The sequence below is a fragment of the Lemur catta genome, chromosome 9, assembly GCF_020740605.2.
Source record: "Lemur catta isolate mLemCat1 chromosome 9, mLemCat1.pri, whole genome shotgun sequence".
Lineage (NCBI taxonomy): Eukaryota > Metazoa > Chordata > Mammalia > Primates > Lemuridae > Lemur > Lemur catta.
In genome coordinates, this window is record NC_059136.1 from 59,180,824 (window position 1) to 59,195,669 (window position 14,846).

The window sequence follows — 14,846 nt, forward strand, 5'->3', positions numbered from 1 at the left end:
GGAAGTCTGGTCCCAGTCTCAGCTCCAAGCCCAGTGCCATGAAGCGAATCACAATTGGTCTAAATGGGTTTTGGCGACCCCTTTTTCTTTGCCATCAATGGGTCTTTGACACATTTCTGGCCAATAGGACATGAGAGAGAGTCTGCAGAGGGGCTTCTAGAATAGGTATTTCCACCATCTTAATAAATGGTATTCAGAAAGAAAGAATTCTCTTCTGTTGCTGGACATCATCATGCTTCTATGTGAAGTCTGGAACATTGGTGGCCATCTTGGGCCTTTGAAGGGAGGGAGATATTAATAGTTTGAGGAGATTCTGCTAGCAGAGCTGGAAATGGAAGTAAATGGAGGAATTATCCAAACCTAGGAACACCTACTGCTGGGCTTCTTGTTTTAAAAATCATTTTGAATTGTTACTTGTAGTTAACAGATATGTTAGACTCTTGAGATGACAAGTAGGAATAAGATACTGTTCTTATTTTCAAGAGGCTCACAGTCTAGTCAGAGAAACAAATAAGTGAAATAAAAGTTTAAGATTGCTGTGATAAAGGAGGATAGTGGTTGAATTCAAATGCAACGTGCTAGTTTCAGGCTAATTATAAAGATGAGTTAGAAAAGAGAAATTGATCAAGAGAAAATATTTTGTAAAGTTGCCTCTTGAAATGAAACATTTCCAAATTTCCCTGCAAATAAAAAACTACACAATATAATATACTTAATCAGAGATTTCTCTTTTCCCCAAACTCTTCCTGGTAATAGTAGAAAAGATTAACTAACATCTGTTAATATTATTTTTCAAACAAATATAAAAATGAGAAGAAAGAGAAATACAAAGTTGTAGTTACAATGAATAGCAGCAACAAGTATAACAAGGAAAAACGTTTTTATCTTAATAGTTTTCTACCTATAAAACATGGTACCAAATGCATCCAGTTACAAAGAATGTGCTGAATTATTCAAAAGAACTGGGTCCCAAATTGCAGATTTCTCTCACATTTCTCTTATTCAATTGAGAATTGTAATCAGCTGTTTGCTCGTATAATTAAAGTGCATACTCAAGCTTGATTCCAAGTGGAACAGTTGGAAACTGAAACAGATTACCTTACTTTCACAGTTAAGTGAAGCTGAGTGACCCTTATCTGTATTTCAAATTTCCCTACAGCTTTCATTTGTTCATGACTGCTGCTGCCTCTTATTTGCAGGTTGAATGATGATTTCTATGCTTTCCTTCTTGGAATCTTCAGGCTGGCTTTCCACAGACAAATAAAAACAGAAGCTTAAGGCTTTTTTTTTTTTTTTTTTTTAGTAATTCAGGAAGAAAACAACTTCTTTTATTCACTAACACATGACACACCAGGCACACTTCTGCCTCTGGGCCTTAGTTAGCACTTGTTCCCTTGGCCTCACATTTCTTCCTATAGTTATCTACATGGCTCTCTCCTCCGCTTCCTTAGTCACCCTCTAATTAAGGCCTTCCTTGGCTACCCTATCTAAATTTCATCACTTCTCCTCTACTTTATTTTGTTTTATTTTTTTATTTTTAATTTTTGTAGAGATGAGGTCTTGCTATGTTACCCAGGCTGGTCTCAAACTCCTGGCCTCAAGTGATCTTCCTGCCTTGGTTTCTGAAAGTGCTAGATTACAGGCGTGAACCACTGTTCATGGCCCCCCTCCACTTCATATTCTTCTTCCCCATTTATTTTTCTTCCTTACCAATTTTCAATGTCTATCATTACCAATTATGGAACTTATTTATCTTATTATGTTTCCCCAACAAGATTATAAACCCCCTGAGGGCAAAATTTTTATCTATTTGTCTCTTTTCTATACTGATGAATCCCTAGCATCTAGAACAGTGCCTGGCATACTTTAGTGCTTAGTAAATATTTGTTGACTGACTTACAGTGGAATGAGGCCTAGGCTAGAGTCATAAAGGCCTGGATTACAGACATTCTCTTTGCCCTGGAGTAACTCCCTTCACCCTTCTGAACCTCAGTTATCTCATCTATAAAGTGGACATAATAACTACTTCACAAGGTAGTTTTAAGGGTTTAATGAGAAAATGGAGGCCAAGTATCTGATCCTATTGAAGTCATATGATAATTATTAGCCCTCTTCATTTTAAAATTGAGGAAAGACCTCAGAGATTTATTTTCTGATATTATTCCTTCTCCTTCCACCATCCTTCTTTATGGGTGTATCAGTCAGGGTCCCAATATGAAAACCTTTTGAAGGTACACTCAAATTAGGATCAACTTAAGAGGGTTTAATTTACAAAGCATCATTTGAGGAGGATTGAGGTAGAGGGGAGCATAGGAGATAGAGAAGGAACCCAGGGAATAGCAGAGCAGTCATAAGACCTAGGCCCAAAGGGTCAAGGGGAAGGAGGGACCATTGGGTAAAGCAGTTTGTCTTCCAAAGAGCAATGACTCTCTAGAACACAGCTAGTCCTAGGTGACCTCACAGGAAGGGAACCAAGGGAACAGTCTGACCTCATACTCCTTTCTCCCTCAGATGATCTCCTGCTGAGTCTACTATCATCAGACCAACCAGAAGCCAGAGGGCTTATGATGTCAGCCATAGAGGTTAACCCCCAGGGCAGAGAGTAGATGGAGAAGGGTGGAGAGTGAACCTGCAGGACCAAAAGGAAGTGATGCAGCCCAGAGACCTTACTATCTGTCAGGCACTTGCTATGCAAGGGATAGAGAATAAAGATATGGTCCAACTCTCAACTGACTCACAGTTGGGTTGGGATGATAGTCCAATAAACAGAACTTCAATACAGTGCAGTGTCATACAAAAGGCAGCACAGGGTGCTATGGGCATATACAAGACAGGTATTTCTTTCACAACTTAAATGTAGGAGGCAGTGGGTGATGGTGCTGGTGGTTTGCCTGGGAAAGGCTCCCTGGAGATTAAGGTTGGCAAGACAAGTTAGAGCCCATTTAAAAGTAGGACAATTTGAGCTCATTTTAAAGTATGATAATTTTTTAAAAAGATGAAATTAACTTCTTAAGAGGTTTTTCTGAGGAAACACAAAAAGATGGGAGAATGGAATGGAAGTGAAGATGAGAGTGAGGGGTAGAATGGGATAATTTCAAGGGTTCTTTCTAGTTTTAATGGTTTAATGATTTAGTTTTTGTTTTTTTGTTCTCTTACTTATGACCAGTTAGACAGTGGATCTTTAATAAATGCAAACAAGCATAAAATTTTGTAATAATCTCTCATGTTCACAGAATTTGACTTTAAGTTTCAACATGAATGGTCTTAGCAAACTTTAAATTTAGGGAGGGATATAATGGTTTGAAAATAAATCACCTAAGCTTATTACATAGTGAAACCTAAAATAATCTACAAAAAGGACTATACTTATATAAACTGCTATTGGACAAGTTTAATTTGGGTTAATATTCATATTATTTAACATTCTCTTCATATTATTTCCTTTGTTCAACATTCTTTTCATATTCTTTGTTCTAACCTCCAAGAAAACCCTCTATGATTCTACATCTTGACAATTTTTACCAAAAACAAGTAAAATTATTATATAGCAGCTATATATGGTTATAAGAAAGATATCTATATGTAATTTAAGCTTAAACAGTATACACACAACATGGGTGCATGAAGGGGCAAATTGTTAATACAATGGGATGCGGCTGTTGGGAGCAGGTTGAGGGAGAGAACCAAAGAGGGAAGGAAACTAACTTTTCTTAAGTTCTCTTTCAGGCACAATTTATGATAGGCTTGCCAGTTTACCCAACTGGACAGCCTGCAAGGCCCAGGTGCACTGAATTTGGTGCACTGAGAGATCTCGTTGCAGTAATTATTTTCTCCATAATTAGATGTAATTATTGTGAAATGTAGTGAGGAGCTTGTCCACAATCAACAAGAATTTCCAGAAATATCCTTAGTACTGTAGCTACAAATGTCAAATGGCTGGGAGAAAACATAACCAATAATTATAAACAGAACTAGAGAGGGAAGCGTGGGCAGTTAGTAATAATACTTCAAACGGCTTCACAAGATGTTTGGGATGTATCGCTGGGAAGTCCAGAGAAATGAGTCGAATGGGATTGGGGCAAATTTAGCGAAGGCAAGCGAGGAGCGCAGGCCCCACTTATCGCCCTTCCAGTACCCCCTGCTTTCCCCTCTCCTGCCTCCACGGCCAGCCCCGCCCTCCGCCCCGGCTCCGCCCCCTCCGCGCGCCAGGCCCTGCCCACCCACTCGGGGCAGTCGCCGCCGCCGCCGCCGCCGCCGCCGCCGGCGAGGGGAGGGGCGGGGCGGGGCGGGGCGGGAGATCCGCCGCGGAGTTACGGGAAAGTTGGTCCGAGTTCCCGGAGTTTCCCTCTCTGGTTCCCCGAGTTCGGCCGGCCGGTGCCCCGGCTCCTTTCCTTCCTCGGGCCTTCGCCATCCATCAGGTCCCTCTTTCTGTCCCCGGCCGCCATGGAGCAGCCGCCGGCGCCTAAGAGGTAACGAACGCGGGGAGCGAAAAGAAGGAGGGAAGCGGCGCCGGCGGCGTGGGGCTGGGGCGGCTAGGCCAGGCCCTACTGCGACCCTCTCCCCGCCCGCCGGGCCGGGCTGGGCGCGCATAAGGCCGGGAGGCAGGTCCGAGCGCCCGGCCGCGTCTGTCCACGAGGCCAGGGCTCCGAGGGGAGGCCGAGCGTCGGGCCCTAGCGCGCCTGCAGGGTTGGGTGGGCGGCGCCGGGCTCCCCCCGGCCTGACCTCCTGGGGCGGGTAGGGTTTTCCCTAGGGGCAAGTTCACGAAGCCTGGGCGACTTAAAACTAGGAAATTACTGGTCTTCTTACAACCACGTAGGCTTACTTGTCAATTGTGCTTCGTAATATTGCCTTTTTTTGAAAAGGTGGTTTGCTTATTAACAGTTTAAAGAATTAAATATTAATAGTTACACAGTCTGTAAAACTTGCTGTGGAATATGCTGCACTGACAGGTGTTACTTCCCCCTCCCCAAGTTCAGAAGTATTTATGGTTGCAAGACTGTAGCAATCTTAAATTAGAACCTCCCCCAATATAGTTTTGCGTGTAAAAATAGTGATACTTTGGTATGGTGGTGTTAGTTTATGTTTAATCTTTGATATGTGCATTGGAAATGATGCTTTGCAATGATTTTAGGAATCTAAATCAAAGTTGTCCATTGATATAAGTTCATAATGTGCATTTTTACCCCCAAGAATGAATCAACTAATTATTTGATGTTGGATAAAGCATTTAACCTCAGTCTTTCATTTTTAATTTGTAAAATAAGGGTACTAATCTCTCTCCCAGATAATGCTGTTGTGAAGATTAAAGAGTTCATGTGCTTTGATACCTAGAGATCTTTAGATAAAAGGTGTTGTATTCAAGAACGTGGAATAATTGAAAAGGTAGGAACTTTGGGAGCTATTGTGAATTGTGTGACTAGATGCGTGAGTCTTAAGGTCTGAAAGCCATCTGTTCAGGTTAAAAAAAGGGAGGGCGTGGAGTGCTTTCCAAAAGGGACCTGCTATCAGTCAAAGACCTTGAAACAAGTCGATTGTTTTCTAGCATTTTGTAAGATATCTGTATTGTACTCACTGGGCAGCCAGCTTTAATACTATAGAAGAAAATCAGGGACTTTTTTTTTCTTTTCTGGAAGGACTGGAAGGGGGAACCTATGAGATAATGCCATAGGCCAACTTGAACAACTCTGAATTGAAGTAGCAGCCCTCTCTATTGATTAGCTCTGCTGTAAGTTATCAGAATTTCATTACAGGTGTACGGAATCCTTGCCCTTGCAGAGACATCAAAGAACCTAGAGGAATCAGGGATAGGTGTGAGTGGTAATTCCATGGTGATTTATACTTTTCAAAGTGGTGGTTGCGTATTTAACACGCTTATTTTTAACTTTTTTCAGAGAGACTTATTTTGAAGTAATGAGCAAAAATGGTAGGAAGGCATTTTTGAAGAGCCAAAGATATGTGATATTAATCCTTTATATTTGAATATCTCAAATTTTTTATCGCATTTTCATATTCTTCATATTTAATCCTCAGCAGGCCTAGGGAGTAGGTTGAACTATAGGCATTAATCCTATAGATGAGGTGAGGACACTACGAGAGTTTGCTGCATGGAAGGCTATGACAGGATTTACTGGCAGTTTTTGTGTTGCCCCTATGGATCATTACCTTCTAATATTAAAATATATAGCTACCATTTTTGAGGTTGTACTGTCTGCCAGGAAATTTATATATACGTTTCTTTAATCATCCTAAGAAATAGTAATCCTGGCTCTGTCAGTTACTATGCTAGTTCTAAATTTAAATTTCTTCATCTGTAAAATGTATTGTGGGGATTAAATGAGGTCATATGTAAAGCATTTGGGACAGTGCTCCATAAGGTATTCAGTAATGTTAGTTGTTAATTCATATTTTCCCTATTAAATGAGGCTCAGAGAGGTTAAATAACTTGAGTCAAGTGGAGAAGGTGCCAGAGCTCTGGGTTTGATTGGCTCCAGTGGCTAAGCACACTCTCATTATGCCCCATTTTGAAACTCTCTTTCTTAGTATTCCATGATGTAATGGTCATCTTTTTCTATAATCTCCTGGTCCCTTTTGCTTGTTCTCTTCTTAGTCCCTGTAAGAATGCCATTTTGCTTTTCTGCCTTGAGTAATGCTTCCTTAGTGCTTAGACACTTTTATATGACCATATTGCTGGGTGTGGTGGCTCACATCTGTAATCCTAGCATGCTGGGATGCTGAGGCTGGAGAATCTCTTGAGATCAGGCCTGAGCAAGAGTGAGACCCTGTCTCTACTAAAAAAAAAAAAAAAAAAAATAGAAAAATTAGCCCAATCTGGTAATGCATGCTTGTCCCAAGTACTTTGGAAGCTGAGGCAGGAGGATTGATGGCTCGAGCCCAGGAGTTTGCGGTTGCAGTGAGCTATGATCACACCACTGCATTCGGCCGGGGTGACAGAGTGAGACTCTGTCCCCCCCCAAAAAAGCAGCCTCATTTATGTTGCTGATGTTAAGTCTGTATGACCAGCAGCTGCTGCTCAGTTGGCATTTTTTCATGTAGGTCTACTCTTTCGTTATCCCATCTAGTTTGTCACTAGATCCAATCAAATTTTCTATTGAAAAGTCTGGATTAATTTTACGCCCCTTTTCATTCCCAAGAATACTACCCTATTCCAGGGTTTTATGACCGTCACACTTGAATTGCACCAGTACCTTCCAACTGGTTACTTTAGCCTAGTGGTTTTCAAAAATACTTTAATAGCAGAAACATTTTAACAGCAGAAGAGCGCTGTTTGGAGTAGGGTCAGGGTACCAGGACCTAGTTCCCAGTCCCTTATTCCTTTCCCCTTTTGCTGTCCTATAGAATCTCCTAATGCTCCATAGAACACAGTTTGCTTTAGTTCATCCTACACATAGCTTTTGATTTATTTTGTATAACATCACTTTAATCATATTACTCTTTTTTAAATTTTTTTTATTAGGGGCACATTTGTCTACTTAGTATCCAAAGCCTCTTGGTCTCAGTCTTAACCCCCAGCCTTCAGTTGCTATTTTCCATGATAAATCTGTCCTCATGAAGTTTCCCTATTGTTCTTTATTTAGGTTGTAGGCTGTGGGTACTCCCAACTCTGCCTTTGTTCACACTTTTCCCTTAGAAAAGTTTGTGTTATTTTTTGCCTGAAGAATAATCTGTTTTATTCTTCCTTCAAGGCTTGCCTCGTAAAGTATCTTCTCTGAGTACTTTCTAGCCCAAGATATTTCTCTGTGTTCCTGATATGATGTGCATTTGATTATATGCCATCTTCCTATTCTTCATTTTTGTTATAAAATTATAGACATCTAAAAGATAATGGGAGCTGGGGCAGAGGCAGGAGGATCACTTGAGGCCAGTCTGGGCAATATAGTGAAACCCCATCTCTACAAAAAATTTTAAAATATTAGCTGGGTGTGGTGGCACATGCCTGTAGTCCTGGGTACTTGGGAGGCTGAGGTAGGAGGATCACTTGAGCCTGGTAGTTGGAGGTTACAGTGACCTATGATTGGGCTACTGCTACAGAGTGAGACCCTGTCTCCAAAAATAAAACAAAACAAAAGATAATAGGGACTAATTTAATAAATACTTATGTATCACCACACAGCTGAAGAAATTAAATATTGCCAATACATTTGAAGCCCCCTATGTGCATCTCTTCTCAATTGCATTTCCTTCCCATCCTCCAAAGGGTAATCACTGTCTTGAATTGAATATTTGTTCTTCCCATATACCTTTATATTTTTAATATGTTGTTTATGTACATACACACACATATATGTATGACACACATACTAACATAATGTTTGGCCTGGGTGTTAGGCCCAGCTTTGCAACTGACTTTGAAATTTCCTTCTTTGGGTATCATTCTTTTTCCTCTGTGAGTTGGAGATTCTGTTGTGTAGCCAGGTTCAAGAATCATGATTCAGAGTCTAGACCAGCGGTCCACAACCTTTTTGGTGACAGGTATCAGTTTCATGAAAGACAATTTTTCTATGGATGGTGGGCAGGGGTGGTGGAGCTCTGTGGCCTGGTCCCTAACAGGCCATGGACCAGGATTTGGGGACCACCCTCCTAGACGATCTGTAAGGCACCCCTCACGCTCACATTTGTTCATTTGGTCTCTCTAAAAAGGCTTGTGTTAAACATAGGCAATAGATGTGGTCATCCATGTCACTGACTTGAGGTACCAGAATGGCTTTTAGATTCCCCAGATTTCCCTAAGAGGCCTGTCATAGAGGTCTTCAGAAGTCCTTATTAAAAGGATTTCACTCTGGGAAGGGAAGTCCGTTAAACGGTTATTAATTGGTAACATTTTGGTAGATTGAGTTTATCAGATTTCTTTTTTTTTTTTGAGACAGAGTCTCACTTTGTTGCCCAGGCTAGAGTGCCGTGGCGTCAGCCTAGCTCACAGCAACCTCAAACTCCTGGGCTCAAGGGATCCTACTGCCTCAGCCTCCCGTAGCCTGGGACTACAGGCACGCGCCACCATGCCCGGCTAATTTTTTCTATATATATTTTTAGTTGTCCAGCTAATTTCTTTCTATTTTTAGTAGAGGACAGGGGTCTCGCTCTTGCTCAGGCTGATCTGGAACTCCTGACCTCGAGCGATCCACCAGCCTCGGCCTCCCAGAGTGCTAGGATTACAGGCGTGAGCCACTGCGCCTGGCTATCAGATTTCTTTGTAGGAGAACTGCTAGCTGAGAGATAAATGACCACAGAGTAGGTAAGTTTTGATAGGTAGACAGGGAAATGACCAGAACATGGGCTCTTCAGCAAGTAGAACATTCATAAAAGGGAGGGTGGGTTTCAATGAGGACAGACGGGCAGCATGAAAACTCTGGTCGTTGGAGGGTAGGTAGTTATATTTAATACTTGTCAAAGAGAGGATGGACTGTTTCTGCTGGAGAGGGATACTTTACCAAATAGGCCTTGTTCCTCAACTAGGCTATAAGATTAGTAGTTATTTAAAATTTATTGATTTAGGTATAGTTGGAAGAAAAGTTGGAAGTTGGAACAAAAGTTGGAAGAAAAGTTACTGTGGAACAATGAAAACACTGGAAAGATAATAAGGGAGTAAGCTACCAAAGCATACTTTCTCTCAACACAGGTGAGGCGTGTTCTTTGATTTAAGCTGTAGTTAGATTCTGTGGCAAAATTTTTTTTAAGTAGCATGAAAGGGTTGTTTGAGTACAGTAAAGTTGAAGATTGAAATCAGAAGATTAGGATTACGGAGTGCATTCACACAAATGAAAAGTGAAGGTAAGAAAACATTTATTTCAGAAGGGCAAATGTTGCTATGAATGGGTAGATTATCAGAAGATAGATTATTATGGAATGAAAAAGCAAAGGTAAAGGGATAAAGGTCTAGGAGGATAAAGTAGAAAGTATTCATGTATTCTTTAGCATGAAGAGCCCCCTCAGCCTGTAGCATCTGTAGCCTTGACCTCAAGCCAGGAATTAGGAATGGATATATATATGACAGAACTCTTAGCTCTCAAGAATTGAATTGGGTGGGGCACAGCAACAGCCCAGTTGATAGCAGGAGATCAGGTATATCGTTAAGACATTGCAGTGAAAAGAGGGGTAGACTTCATTTTGTGTCTGTATTCTTAATTCATGTCTTTGGAATGTTGGAACGTAAAATTCTTGTGTGCGTATCATCAGAGAGATTCACTAAGTGGAAAGCTGGAGTTGTCTTTGAGAAAATGAACTCTTAAAAACAAAACAGAATGAAACAAAGACGGCAGCCTCAGGAAAGAGGCCCTAGGGGAAGTTTCCAATTTTAGAGGCAGGTAAGTGGACAAAATGTTCAAAGTAGTTAGTCCAAGGAGAAAAGAACTGAGCAAACAGGAGCATGTCTTTAAATAACAACTTGATCCCTAAAGCATATGCTGTCTTCCATTTGGCTTTTCTTGGTTAATTTAGGGTGGGATTGGTTTAGGTCCTGTAGGTGGGAACAATCAATTGGCTCTTCCTTCTTCAAGAGAGGGAATTTGACAAAAAAATAAGCAGTAGCTTTTGGTAAGGAGACTTTAGTTGCACATTAAGACAGTAGAGAAATTAGCTGGGTGTGGTGATGTGTACCTGTAGTCCCAACTACTGGTTGAGGCTGAGGCAGGAGGATCACTTGAGCCCAGGAGTGCAAGGCTGGACTGAGCTATGATCATGCCATTGCACTCCAGCCTGGGTGACAGAGGGAGACCCTGTCTCAAAAACAAAACAAAAATAAGAAAATAGAGGAATCTAGTTTTTAGTTGACTCTAGGCAATGATTAATTTATCATTGTTTTTAAGAGGCTGAGATATATAATATACTAGTACTAAAGTATTTGTTAGAAGTGTAAAGAAAAAGGTAAATATACATGAAACGTAAGCTGGGTTGAAATTTACTTTTCTGAAGTAATCTAAGTGCTTGTTCCAGGAGTGTGTCTTAGTAAATCTTCAATAATAAAAGGTTTAAATCAAACACTTCTTTTTTGGATTATAAGGGGAAAAAAATAAATGCATAGAATTTATGAAGAATTTGATTTTTTTTGGTTTCAAAGAAGTATATATGTTGAACTAGAGGTACTACTACTTCAGTCCATCATATATTATTGGCTTTCAAAAAATTTTTTAATCATTGATACTGAGACTCAGTATAGTCCCACATATATGAAACTGAAAGAGAAGTTTTAATAAAAAATGCTATATGTGATGTCTTCTTATATTTTTCTGTTTTCTGTTCAGTTTTATTTCATTAAAAAGTGCTTGTCATGATCTACCAAATTATTTTCATGACCTACTAATGGGTTGTGATCTGTAGTTTGAAAAAACATTGTTAGTGTATATAATATAGACAGGAAACCGATTTCATTTCCATTTCTGTACTGATAACTTAGATGATGGCATTGCCAAAGGACCAGAGCGGTGTTACTGTAACAGCCTGTATACATAATAGAGCTATTCTTTAAGATTCTAGAAAGGGAAGAGTTGAAGGGGAGAGAGGAGACTAATATAAAAACTCCTGTATTTTGAATACTGTATATATATCCCAATTAAAGTATGGGAATTTGCAAAACAATTATGTGTGATGTGTGACAGTTTATAAAGTAAAATGTAATACTGTATATGAAGGTTACTACGAGGCAAAGTCTCACTTGCTTTCTGGTGTAGACTGACCCTGTGCATTGGAAACATTCAGCTATAATTACGATGACCTCAATTTCTGACTCCCTACCAGCTCCACCCTCTCTAACTACCAAAGGTCTTTACATTTTTCTTCTAAAGAGAAAATTTATGCTAATCTAATAGAAACTTTGTTTTAGTTTTGCTTCAAGCTTCTTTTTTGTTGTGATTTTATTTGAATTGCTTCATGTATGTTTGGACTATTCTAATTTAAAGAAGCATTTAGCTCTTAGAACAAAGATTCTGTATTTGAAATGTCTTAGGACAACTTTTTTTTTTTTTTTTACATAGAGTCTCAAGTTGAATAAGTGAAAGTAGCAAATATGTAAACAGACATGCATGAATATTAAAAATAAGTTCAGGCAGGATGTGGCGGCTCATGCCTCTAATCCTAGCACTTTGGGAGGCCAAGGCAGGAAGGTCGCTTGAGGTCAGGAGTTTGAGACCAGCCTGAGCAACATAGTGAGACCCTCATTTCTACAAAAAATAAAAAAATTAGGCAGATGTGGTGGCATGTACCTGTAGTCCCAGCTACTCAGCAGGCTGCGGCAGGAAGATTGCTTGAGCCCAGGAGTTTGAGGTTGCAGTAAGCTTGATGGCGCCACAGTACTCTGGCCCCCCAGGCAACAGAGAGAGAGGTCTTGTCTCAAAAGAAAAAAAGTTTATTGTTTGCATACCATGCAAACCATGCATACCATGATTGTTTGCATACCAGTAAAGATTACCTTGAATTTCTGAAGGTACATCAAAGGATATATCTTGGAAAATGACTTCATAGCAAAATGAGAATTACAGATAGTTGTTAACAATTATAATTAATATAGATAGTATTGTATTAGGTTCTGAATTAGTCCATAGATTTATATAATACTTACATATAAGACTTCTTTGTAAAGAGGTGAATTGAGTGAGATTTTCAGGTGTTTCAGCTATCTTGATCTATCATATCTCAGAATCTTGATGCACACACACATATTTAGATAATTGGGGCAATTGTTGAGCATTTATGATTCCAAGAACAGGGTAGTTTCTATATTCAAAATATAGAATATTCTTTCTCTAGATCATCTTTTCATTTTTAGGATTTTTGGTTTTCTGAAATCATGAGACCTAGAGTTGTATAATTGGAAAGGAATGCCAGTTAAACTTCTTTTTTGTAATTTAGGTCAACTTTTTATATATTTTAGGAAAGTATAAACTGAAGATAATAGGTAGCTAATTTCCTTGACCCTGTCTGGAGCCACGCAGTCTCATGTCTTTGTTATGTTGCTCCATTCTCCTGTTTCTTCTGAAAATTGGCTTTCTTTGCTTCCTGATCACTGTTCTTGGCAGAAATTGGCTGTCAGCCTTGAGTTCATTTATTTGCTCATATATCCATACATTCAGTAATTATTAATTGACTACCTTCCAAATTCCATGTGCTGAGTGCATTGGTGAATGAAACAGATGGGATCTTTTGCCCGCGTAGAGCATATCCTTTTGTTGGCACTTGAGCTATGAAAGATAGAAGTAGCATGTATTAATAGGGAAAAATGGTGGAACCTGCTTAATAGGGCAACTGGAGGAGGTTTCTTTAGGGAGGTGATATTTAAGCTATGGCCTGATATTGAGAAATCATCCATGTGAATAGCAGGGGAAAAGTGTTCCAGGCAGAGGAAAAAGCTGTGAGAAGACCTGAAGGTGGGAAAGAGCTTAGTGTGTAGGAGGAATTGAAATGAGGCCATTGTGGCTGGGTTGTAGAATGGGAGAAAATGGGTAGAGATGAAGTCAGAGAGATGGGCAGGGATTCAATGATGCAGGCTGTGGAAAGAAATGTGGATTTCAGTCAGAGTGCCATGGACTGTCATTAAAGGGTTTTAAGCAGGATTTTAAGCAATTTATGTTTTTAAAAGACCATTCTGATTGCCTTGGTTACAGTAGATTGTAGAGGGTTAAGAATAAAAACAGAGAAACAAGTTGGGAGGCTATTCCAATAGTTTGTGGTTAGAGATGATGGAATCAGTAGGGATGGAGAGAAGTGGACAGATATAAGTTCTATTTTGGAGTTAGAAATGAAGGACTTACAGTAGACTAGATATTGGGAATGAGGAAGAAAGAAGAATCAATCCTGGCTTCTACGTTTTGTGTTTGAGCAACTTGCAGGGTGGGATAAGACTGGGAGAGGAACAGGTTTAGGGTATCTCTAATAGTCTCTTCTGTGGAATTACATACTTCCAGGAAAGTGAATCTGATTGGCGCAAAATGTGATATTAGGTCGTTCCCTTAGAAGAGGAAGTCTGCTTCCTCTTAGGGAGGAAATGATGGATGCTGACTTCTGTTTTTAACCTCGTTTTTTACCAGATTAGAGAATGGGAAACATACCTATCTTTTTTTAAGTGTTGAAATGTTTAGGTGTGCTGGTAACTTGCTATCTTTAAAAAAATATATTTTTATTGCAAAATAAAACATCAGTATAAAATAAATACATGGCTTGGTGAATTATTATAAGGCAGACACCTTTGCAGTTAGTCACCAATCATGTTAAGAAATAGATCACAGTGGTCTTTCTCCTGAAGTAACCATTATCCTGACTTTTATAGTAATCTAAATGTACATTGCTAGATACTCTAGGTATGCATATTAGATTATTTGATATGAGTTGTTACTTTTAATCTTTGTTAGTCCTGCATCCTTTTCTTTTCCTTTTCCTGTTGAAGAATGTAAGCTGTTTGTAATGTCCCAGAGTTTGGAATTTTGCTGATTGCTTTCTCAAGGTGCAGTTCAAAATGTTCCTTTGTTCTCTGTATTTCTTGCAAATGGACAGCTGGATCCAGAGATGGATCAGACTCAAGTTTGATCCCTTAGGCATTATTATAGGTGGGGTTTGGCAAGACTATAGGAATCTCTTAATGTCCGATTGTCTTTTTTGTGATGTTTGCAGCTGTTAATGGTTAGTGCTTATTTTTGTTAATTCATTGGGTGTTGCAAAATAGTAAAATTCTAAATACATCATTTTGTTTTCATTTATTAGTTGGAATGTTTTTATAAAGAGTCACTTCCCCTCATCTTCTGTTTGGTTGCCTGTGGTATCCTTTATAGAGGAAAGACAGGATAAATGCTCGATTCTTTCCCTTAATTTAACATTTTTCAAGATAATGAATTAGTTCCCCTATT

At 39.5% G+C, this 14,846-nt stretch overlaps 1 protein-coding gene across 3 annotated transcripts in view; it reads left to right on the top strand.

The window, feature by feature from the left end:
* Positions 1 to 4,293: 4,293 nt before the first annotated feature.
* The window catches only part of STK3 (serine/threonine kinase 3), a 277,013-nt gene continuing 266,460 nt past the window's right edge, over positions 4,294 to 14,846 (top strand). For 2 of the 3 annotated variants that reach the window (XM_045560704.1, XM_045560705.1), the window contains exon 1: positions 4,299 to 4,469. In XM_045560704.1, the coding sequence (XP_045416660.1) occupies positions 4,444 to 4,469 (26 nt within the window). In that variant the 5' untranslated portion in view covers positions 4,299 to 4,443. Of the gene's footprint in view, positions 4,470 to 14,846 lie in introns of all 3 variants that reach the window. The other variant, XM_045560703.1, reaches the window with a different exon arrangement.